Source organism: Pocillopora verrucosa, chromosome 10, assembly GCF_036669915.1.
Source record: "Pocillopora verrucosa isolate sample1 chromosome 10, ASM3666991v2, whole genome shotgun sequence".
Lineage (NCBI taxonomy): Eukaryota > Metazoa > Cnidaria > Anthozoa > Scleractinia > Pocilloporidae > Pocillopora > Pocillopora verrucosa.
The window spans coordinates 12,476,798-12,487,409 of record NC_089321.1 but is presented as its reverse complement, the minus strand read 5'-3'; the positions used below and the strand labels follow the sequence as shown (position 1 = coordinate 12,487,409).

Below are 10,612 nucleotides of genomic sequence, written 5' to 3'. Positions count from 1 at the left end.
TAATGGTAAAAGGGCTACTGAGCAAAGTAAACGCCATCCGAAAGAGAAACGAAGATATTACAGAGTCAAGGTTTTATTGTGAAAGAATTCCTTCTAGCTCATAATGAGGGTAGAGGCGTGTATTAAACTGAGAATGCTTTTTGAAACGTTGTTATCTCCCTCTTTCTCAAACTTAAGGCCTTCCTAACTTTGAATTCATATTTATCGTCGTTACTATAGTATCATCCCATGACTTAAGCTTAATATGAAGTATGACCCCACAGCTCACGTCACGCAACCATGTCCACCAAACGTTATCGTAATAAACAGATTAAACCATTTCCAAGATGCCTCAAGCAAAGGTCACGAACGTGCCTTTTGATATGAAAATGAGTTGTTTTCAGTTAATTGTCAAGCAAAGAGACTCTATTTTCACCTGAAATGTTTGAGCTTCTTATGCGGGCAAGATTGCACTTCTGGAATTTGAGATGACTTATTGAGAGATAAATAGGTCGTTCATTTAAGGTACCGCATAGAGTTCCTTTGCAAACGAGACCGTTTGGTTGTAGTGAGTTTTCATATCAAAGATGTCAAAAAGTGGATTTTTGACAATTGTTGACTGGCTTAGTTTGGTTCCAAAAATGCTCGACTTTCCTGTTGAGCAGGATCATTTAAAAATTGCCTAAAGGCATGATTTTATGATGATGGCAGCCTTTCTCTTCAACTTTTCTAACGCAAGATTACCACCGCCAAGGTTAGATTTTATAAAGGGCACAGAAAGAACTGAACCCAACAGAGCAGCGGCTTTTTTAGATTTTGATAAGTGCGTTTCGTCTCTATTTGAGTCTGTCCAAAACCGTAGTTTTGTGCCGAGAGTTTGACGTAATTAGAACTTGAATAAATAAAATTCGATTGTCACTAAATACAACAGGATAGCTTATGAACTGAAAAGATATTCTCACAACTTCTATCAGACGCATCAGTAGCATTATAGCTCGAAAACAAAACGAATACAAGCTTTCGATGTGCGACGAAGGAGCTCAACATCTATCTTCTTTTCCTTCTTTTTATACACTAGGCACTCACTAAATTGCTAATCCTATACTGACAGAATGAAGGGATTTTGTCACATTCCAACCTAGTACATGCATAACTTTTCACATTATCAAGCATTGGGTGGCTTCCTGGTGGAGCGAACTTCTGAAGCACGAATCCTTCCGCAAGGGAGACTCTGGCTCTTTTTAAATTAGTACAATTTCATCAGAATGAAGAGGGGTGTGTCGGGAAAATGATGGTGTCACATTTTTGACAGAAAGCTCAATTAAGATGACTCCTCAGCAAAAAGAGTTATCGGACAATTTTTTTAAAATTTTTCCTAACATGTTCCTCACCAATGTCTGTTTTGAAAAATACAATAAAAAAGATAGGTCACCGTGCTTGTTTCAGAGATATGAATGGGTAAACTTACCTCCTTTATCCTTGTACCGACACTAATCACGCGCGTCATTTCATCGTTCGTGGTACATTTTGCGGTAGCTGAAGCAAGGATTCCTAGAGTAACACTTGAAAAAGAACTTCATAGGTATAAAGTCTCGAGCATATGAAACAATATGATGTATAATTTGTGGAAAAATCACGTTAGTTTAGACGACAAAAACGTTCCTCGAGTCGTTGCTTCCAGGTTCATAATTTGCATCCTCGAGAAATGGGCTTCGTTCACGCATCACGCTACATCTTGTTTTCCCTCCGTTGAATTTTTTGTTTTAATTTTTCAAATTAAAGAGGACAATTGGTAAACCAAAATTATCGCTACAGGACAAAAGTAAACCTCGTTAATATCAAGCGTAAACGTGAATCTAAGAAGGTCCCTAACTCAATTGATCCAGACGTTCCGCTTTGGTGTGATGATTCTATAAATTCAACAACCAAAGATTATACCAGCGAATGTAGGACCAGGTAATGGTCAAGGCTAATGTATGACTCTGAAATTTTCCCATCAATTAAACAAAGAATCCAAATATCTTTAAGTGCCTTGAATAAACTATTTATTCATTTAAAATTTTAATTGTAGGTTACATAGGAAGTGCACTGCTGAATATTTACCCAAAAACCTGAGAATCCGAATACTTATGTATTAAGATCCAACTCCTCGTGGGAAAGATGAACTCCCCAAGAGAGTTTTGATCTTTACCTAAATTAACCTTTGCTTTCCATCTTTTATTTTTGTCAGCTTTTTTAACCAGAACCATTATAAACTATGACTCAAAAACAAGTTTTTGATCGCTAATGTTGAAAAGCCGCTATTATTCACTACAAAAATAATCACTTGCTCTAAAATTTAAGAAATACAATATGATGCTTAGTAATTCATGAAACACTCAGTGGAAAAATGAAGTGCTTCAATTAGCCAATGACGTAACTTAGAAGCTAGAATCAATATTCAGTGGATTCAAGATTCAGAAACTCAAGCGATCGCAAAACATAAGAGGATCAATCAGTTAAACAGACTGCTGACCGAATGTTTTAATAATTGCAAAAAAAATCAAAACTGCAGTACAAGTTGTTTCTCCCTGTGCTTTCTGAAATATGGTTTCCAGTCCTATTGATAAATCGTACGAGAAAAAACACAAAACTGTCTCTTAGGTCCTAACCTTTGCCTCCTATTTTTGGAATTGTCTTAAGAACTGTTGCTTGTAACAGTTTTGCAACAATTGAGACTTACTTTTTAACTCCTTCATGGTCTTTGTTCAAGCAAAATAATGCAAATGACTTGTATCAAAAGATAAAAAATTATATGCTCCACCTATATTTTGTTTCTTCTCCTGCGTCAACAGGCCCGGTCAAAAGTTCGGATTTTGATATCACCATCTCTCTAAATCTTTCGGTGTTTTTGGAGTAGTGTATCGAATTCTCTAAAAAACGTCTCAGCATTATTCATATATTTTCATCTACGAGATTACAAAACCGAAAAGCTATCAAAAAAAACTAGTTCTTCATTATCTACGTGAGTAAATAATGCCATATTAGGAGGCATTCCTGTCGCAAAAAACTCACACGCCTGGAGTAGCGAATTCTTGAGCGCCACTTGATTCAGTCAGTGTTACATTATGGCGACGCTTGCGCAGCACAATGATGACAGCGACACAAACAATGGCGACAGCCACGACTCCACCGACCACCCCAACAGTGACAACATGGACAGGAACAGACGAGTCTTTATCCTCATCAACAACGGTGTCAGCTGATGATACAGAATAAAACTCCGATTAAAAAAATTAAGTTCAATACTTTTTGTTAAATACGAGAAATTAGTCGATTTTCTTAGTTCGAAAAGGGAGGTTTATTACTATTTTCATTAAATATTTAAGCCAAATTAATTGCGTTATTAAATGAAATGCTGATGTTTCGTTTGCCATCATAGCCCAAATCATGATAACGAATTCATTGAACAGAGGAGTAGATACAAACCTTGCTCTTCCCCTTCATCAGCATCTACAAACGTGAAAGGACCAGCTCTAATGTAGTATAAGGTTTTCGAGGTCTCGTCTAAAGTACTACGCCTTTTTCGAGCGCCACAATTGCAATCGCACCCAGGAGAACCGTCATAACAAACTTTGGCTGTGATGGTAAATACAACCTTTTGACTCCCCGTTTGACCAGAGAAACGAAAAGCTTTAAATGAAAATTGGTCTTCCTTATCACCATCACAGGAGGAAGGGTCATCCACGAAGGATGTTTGGTCGTTTTCCGCACAGCTGAATGTAAACAGAAACCTCTCTTTAATGAATCATGCAGAAATCAATTTGTAACCAACTTAAGCATAATTTCAAAATACCTTTTCTATCCTGAAGTGCTTTGGTGTGAATAGGGAATTATTTGCGACTCAACTTCCCTGCTTACCGAATTCGCTATTATGGACAACCTGCATTGAAGCTGTGGTCAGTTTGTTTCTTTTAATCTCTATTCACAGCGAACACGTGCTAACAACCTCCTTATATGGTTATTCTGTTCTCATTTTGAGTCATCTACACGTCACGGACACACATATTCTGATAAACAGTTTTGCATGTTTGGGCAAAGAAACGGACCAGTTTACACACTTACCAGTTATGGTTTCAAAAAGTTAAAGAGTCATGAGTTAAGTAGAATATCTTGAACATTTAAGAATATTTATACTCATGAATAAAAGGAGATTAATTCTGAAATGATAACCGAAAAAATAAAGCAAAGCTACTCAAATTATCGATGAAAACGAGCTAAAACTTACATCAGTATGTATGTGAGTGTTGTTAACAAAGAAACTGCTTTTAATGGCTATAGATAAAAGTTTGGAACTTACCCATTCGTAATCAAAGTGATCGGTGCCGCCGGGCTATCGGGGGTTTCTTTGTCTGCCGTGACAGATACGAAAAAAACGGTAAACTTGTTGGTTGGAAAACCAGATTCTGAAACCGTCAATTTTCCGGTAAGGTCTGTCTCCAAAGCAATTGCAATGCTAGGGTCTACTTGGGTGCTGCCGTCCAATAACTGAAAAGTGAAAGCCAGCTCACCACTATCTGGAAAATATTAAACAGTAAAACGCGGAGGACATTTATAGATGAATCCTCTATAAAAGCAGAAAATTTTCACTAAAAAAACAGTTTTTGACTGAGTATCTAAACCAAACTGTCAAAACCATAAAATGCTTGAACTGAAACTTATATTAACATAGACTTTATACACCTACTAACTTGCGATCTGACATTTCGTTACTTTTTAGACGCTTTATGAGGATAACTTATACATCACGCTGTACTAGCGTCAGGTTTTGAGACATCCCAATGAAATATAAATGCTCTTTTACAAACCTTTAAAATGTTTCATTTTTCTTATCTTTTTCTTTCCTTTTTTCTTTCGACATTCGTCGCGCCGTAGTCTGATCTAACTGCCGCTGCCGTTTTTTTTGTTTTTTTTTTCGAATATAACCCTCGTCTTTGACATGATCTGTGAATTTATCAAACTTTTTCAGCACAACACCTTGGAGAAAGAGTATCATATGCATCACGCTGTACTAATGCCAGGTGAGACCTCGCAGTGGATATATGCTCTTCACGTTCTTACAAACCTTTAAAATTTTTCATTCTATTTTATAAATGAGACAAAAGATATACCCAAGAAAAATAAACTGCGACATGTCATTGCGAAATAAGGTTAATGCGATCGAATTTTGTGAAATTATCATTCCAAGTGACATCACAGATCACTGAGCTGTCAGCAGGAAACGCACTACTTTGCCCAATCGGTAATAACTTTATCGTAAGCTGTTAATCATCCCTACTTACTGGTGCCAGTTTCAGTGATTGTATGTTGAGGTAGGAAGCTGGCCTGAAGACCCTGTTTTTCCCTGTTATATGTACATGTTATCGTGTAATCGTGGTCATACTGAAAAGTCGGACTACCAGAAGCACTAACTTGGATCCTAAAAACGTAGTCCAAAGTAATTCCGTCGGCGTTCTCTGTCAATGAGTTCTTGCAAACATCGGCGCTGAACGCACCATATTTCACTTTGTCTGCTACAGATGTAAATGATGGCTGACAGTCCGTGTTCGGAGCCAGGCCGCTATGTTTCAACTCCCATGTGGCTGCATCGGCGTCACTCCACCTATCGAAATCAGGGATGACGAGTGTAAATTCGATAGCTGAGCCGTCTCCGCAGCTAATGCCTTCAATGGTAGTTGTCTCTTGTTCATAAGCTGTTAAAAAATTAACAGGGCTTTTTACATAATGAAATGAAAGCGAGTCAGTTAGTTCTGAGTCAATCGGCTTACTAATCACTAAAATGTATTGGGTTATGGAGACGAGAAGGATGAGATCGTTCAATTTCTGTAGCTATTTCAATTTCAATTTTCAATTGAAAATTATTTTCAATTTCTGTAGCTAAAAAAACATACTGAAACAATATATCTTAATCGTCCTTTACTCGGAAACATTTATAAATATTTTTTAACTTCTTTTTTAAGAAAAATGTGATGTTAGCCGATAAATAAATAACTTAAACCATCAAGGTGTCTTCATAATGTTTCGATGAGCATGGAAAGCCACTGAACTTCCTTTAGCCTAAAATTGTCGTAAACATTAAACGTAATGAGGATGACATACGAAGGTGAACTTACAAGGCGCAGAATAAAACGCAAGAAGGACGACAATGATCGGCAAACAAGGTGGTTGCTTCATTTTTTCTCACTTATTAATGGGTTTTCAGGGGAACTCTTGTGGAATTGATTTCCTGAAAAAGATAAAACCATCATAAAACCGATGGTCTTTGTTTCTCATTTATCTTTACGTCTCTTTCTACCTGGAAAAATTGGGAAAGAATGGGAAGATAAAATTATTTAATGCGGATATCAATCCGCAGATGATTCTATGAAAAAAGAAGGGAAAAGTATGTTTCAACTAAGGGCTCTAACTCCGCACTTTAAATCGAACAAACACACAAATTCGTGAATATTATTTCCCATGCATAACTGCATTTATTTAAAAGATCTCTCTCGTCTCTGCAACTGATTAGGGTTAACGTACTGGTTTTTTTACCCTTCACAAAAATGATCAACAAAGTGAACAGAACATCTTCATCAGGAACCGAATCGATCAGTGCCTTAAACTACTGGTAACAAGTTGTTTTTTCTAAAAAGCATTTGAACTCATGCGACATAGCGAGAAACCAAGATCAATAAAAAAATAACTGAAACTGTTGAGCATAAGATGTTTTCTAGTATAGGGTGATGTACAGTGTTTGGTTTGCGAAACGTCTCCAATCATTGGAACATAATTTTGTAGCATCATTCCCATTTTGTTGTTACCTCGCATATTTTGTTGGAGTCCTTTGTCTTGAATGTCAAGGAAATGTAAAGTCTCAGCTCATAAACTATATTTTAACTTTAAGGATAACGACCGCTGCATTTCTGGCACAGAAACAGGAAAACAGATCTAAAACCGCAAAACCGAAAATCCCAATGACCCTTCCTAAAATGGCTTCCTTGGTGAACCAAGCGCTTATCCCTTTATCTAGTGCCATGATATTCATCACCGTGAATGTCATGGCACATCAACAGGTGTATCAATTTAGGTTACCCTTGTGAACTCATCTCTTATCCTAGAAAGGAAAACCTATAAGCACCGAGGCAATTTCTTCCTCAACCTAGTCTGGTACCAAAAAGGTGAACTGCTGGACATGGCAGAAAAACACCATCGAAACTGTTCTTTATTATGTTCACTAATATGTTGTTTAGAAGGGAAATACCTAAAGTTTTCCCAGCGCAAACATGTCGTGAGATAAAAGCCTTATTCTCTTTCCTTGTCATTCTTTGTCTTTGATAGAAGCCCAGAGACCCCGCCCAGCTTTACAAATAACAATGAACAGCTGCTTCTAGACTCATTTCGATCTTTCGATCAATCTCGTGTGCGCTCTTCGAACATTCCATGCATTTGATCAAAATTCCTTTCATGCTGAACGAAACCGAAATAAAAAATGATTAAGCGGCAGGTCTTTTGGCTCGGAAAAGGAAGCAAAATATTAAACTGTCTCATTAGTTGCTCTTTCTTCCAGCTTTGTGAATTTATGTCCTTTTATGGGGAAGATATTTTAATCCGAAGAAAAGTTTCATTCCCCGCTTCCATAATTTCTGGCGATAATGCGTGGATAATAATATTTGCTCCAAAATCAGTCAATCTGGACACCGAAATCTTGGTCACAGTTTATCTCAACGGAAGAACCAAACAATCGTCAGGTTGCAAAAGTTTGAAAACAAAATTAGATTCATTTAATTTCCCTACTCTAAAATCATCGCTGACGAGATGGAAGAAATCTAGAATAACTGCAGAAGCCACGCCATATTTAGTACCCTTCGCCTCAAAAACCAATTGTGCTCGCACTTTTCTTGGTTGAGCAAGCCGCAAAAATAGCAAAGAATAAAGACTTACCAAAGCTTGGAAATTCACTTCTCTTAGAAACTGCTTTTGAAAGGAGAAGTTCGTAAGAAAAAAACTGAACAGTAATAGATGCAAGGTCTGCTATCGACAAGTTACAGCTACCCGTCTCAGAGCTTGGCTGTAAATGACGCACGACAGCTTGATCGATCTTATCACCAACTCGAAAACAAAAATGTGGAGACCAAGTGTCTCCACTGAACGGACCCTTGACCGTGACATCTGAGAATAAAAGATGGTCTTCATGCTTGAGGTATTCACTGTAGTCATTGACAGGGAACAATTTTCTAACTATCTGTTGCCAAGGTAACTGTTATTTTAATGAACTTTCTGAAAACACACGGCACGATAGTAAACGAGTACGAAAATGATTTGTTTAAAGATGTGGGTTTTCTAGAATCAATTTCAACAGAATTGTAATGTCATCTTACCTTTCCAACTTCTCGTGATTGTTCAAGACAGCAGGTAAATTGAACAAAAGGACCACTGTTCCCTTCTAGAAACAAAAAAACCTTTTTTTATTCCTATTCACTTCCCTGCCTTCAGGGAAATTCCATTACGTAATTTCTAGACTAGATTTTTCCGAAGGTAATACAGTTTTATAATTCACGAACAGCTGATAGAGAAATGAAAATTGATATTGCAGAATATACCATGACTTGAAATTTGGGATTGTTAAAATGCTGAAAAGTTTCGCCGTATAAAGAGGAGATAAGTTTCAAAAAGGAAGTGAAAAAGCCGTGCAGATGGTTTTAAATTCCGTAGTTAAAGGGGTTTGTCGTTTATCCAATTAAGAAATGATTAAATAATCAAAAAATGCTACTCCTGAAAATTTTCTCTCGAGTAATCGGCCAATTCATTATACAGGCTTAACAAGAAAGCGTGCTTTTCGGGCCTGGAGCAGTTGCTAAAAATAGATAGCTAGAGCAAACTTATGTAAGAACAGTCCTTCTTAATGCCACAAATAGACAGACAGCTGAAAAAATCACAATACCTCTTTTATTTTGGTACTACATCGAAACGAAACCTGGTAGAAGTCGTAGTTGAAAACCATTTGTTAGAGTAGAAGAGGGACGAAGCATCATGTATCATTTAATTAGTGGACCAAATTAATTGCAGTGCCTCATTGATGAAAAAAAAAATGAAAATAATACACTGGATTTTGGAACATACTTCCAATTAAAAATAAAAAATAGATGAGATTCCATGTTTTAAATTTCGTAGCTTAGATGTGGCACCAGTTTGAGTCGGTTACATAAGAGGAAATAGCAGAAGACCGGACGAGGAACATACCAATTGAACATACCAAGAACCATATTACTATCTGAAATTTTCTCCTTTCTGGAATAAACGATTCCCTAAAAAGTTTTTCCATAAGTTTACTAAATAACCATTCCGTGATCGCGGCCCAATGCGAAGCGTGGCTGTCAGGTAAAGTGCCATGCCTTTGTTTAAATAACAATTTGTTTATTTTCATGCATATTAGATAGACTTTCCGGAGACAGGTCCTTGAACTTAGCCTTCCTTTGAAAGGAAGATGTTTCACTGGAATTTTAAAATGGCCAATTATTAAATAAACAAGTCGTTAACAGAGATTCTGCAGATAGTTTGTTTTATCATAGGCGGCCCAAGCTCCAGCTGTGACATGTCATCTTGCGCAATAACAGTCATGGCGGAATTATAAGAGTTTGTATGGGCATATTTACGACCGCCCTCAGGAATAAAATAATACGTCAAATTCTCAAAAAAAATACCTCACCTTACTTCTACAGCGTAACGCTTGTTATCTGACCGCTTACTTTGATGAAAAGGACGCATTTTAGCGAGTTGTCTTATGAAAGTTGAAAACGTCGAAATGGACAACTCGCTAAAATGCGAGATACTCTGGGGGTAATAGAATCTTAATATTCCAACGTGATAAAGAATACTTTGCTTTTCTGGGTACCTTCGATCGCTGTTACAACCCCACACAGCACAATGATCGCCACGAGGCATATTTCCAATAATATTTGTGTTTACGAGCTCAGAAATAAGCCAGAAGTAGACTGCACACACTTATTTACAACTGAAAAAGCTTGAATTGGTTACATACTTGCGAGTATTACTTAATTTCGATATATTTCAAGACCATTACGAGATGTCGATTTCACAATAAACCTTACGCAAGGAGAGAACTTTACCGGTAGATTTTAACGCATATTTCATGGTTATTTAGACAAAAACTTACACTTCCCACGTATAAACATTGCTTTAATCCTTTTCTGATAAAACGGTTGCAAAAAAGCACTGAATTCTCTCAAAGATCTTTTTTTTTGGACTCTGAAATGACTTTCCGCCATAGATTTCTTTTTAACAACTTGCAATGTTTGCCCCGTGGCAATCTCAGAACCCATTGCGCTTAGTAAAGGGCTCTGATTATTGGCAACTAATTCGTTATGGTTCAGTTAGGTGACTGCTATTTGCTCCCTATGACATTACACACCGGGCCCTTGTACGGTGAATGTCGCCAAAGTTAAAGTTGGACGTCAAGGACAATTAAAACATATTTTTCATTTAAAGTGATCTTCTTTATACCCGAAGACGAACTTTCGAACAGTTTTAAGATCTTTTTAGTTTTATGTTTTATTTCATTACTATCATTTTACAAAAGAATATAGGGTTCCGCAGG

General features: G+C 37.0%; 1 protein-coding gene across 1 annotated transcript; it reads right to left on the bottom strand.

The window, feature by feature from the left end:
* Positions 1–2,015: 2,015 nt before the first annotated feature.
* Positions 2,016–8,044, bottom strand: LOC131776243 (uncharacterized). Its single transcript, XM_066173563.1, has 6 exons — positions 7,939–8,044; positions 6,132–6,244; positions 5,301–5,711; positions 4,319–4,535; positions 3,448–3,734; positions 2,016–3,220 (listed from the first exon to the last, which is right to left on the bottom strand). The coding sequence occupies exons 2-6, from the start codon at positions 6,190–6,192 to the stop codon at positions 3,030–3,032; spliced, it is 1,167 nt and encodes a 388-aa protein (XP_066029660.1). The 5' UTR covers positions 6,193–6,244; positions 7,939–8,044; the 3' UTR covers positions 2,016–3,029.
* Positions 8,045–10,612: the final 2,568 nt, after the last annotated feature.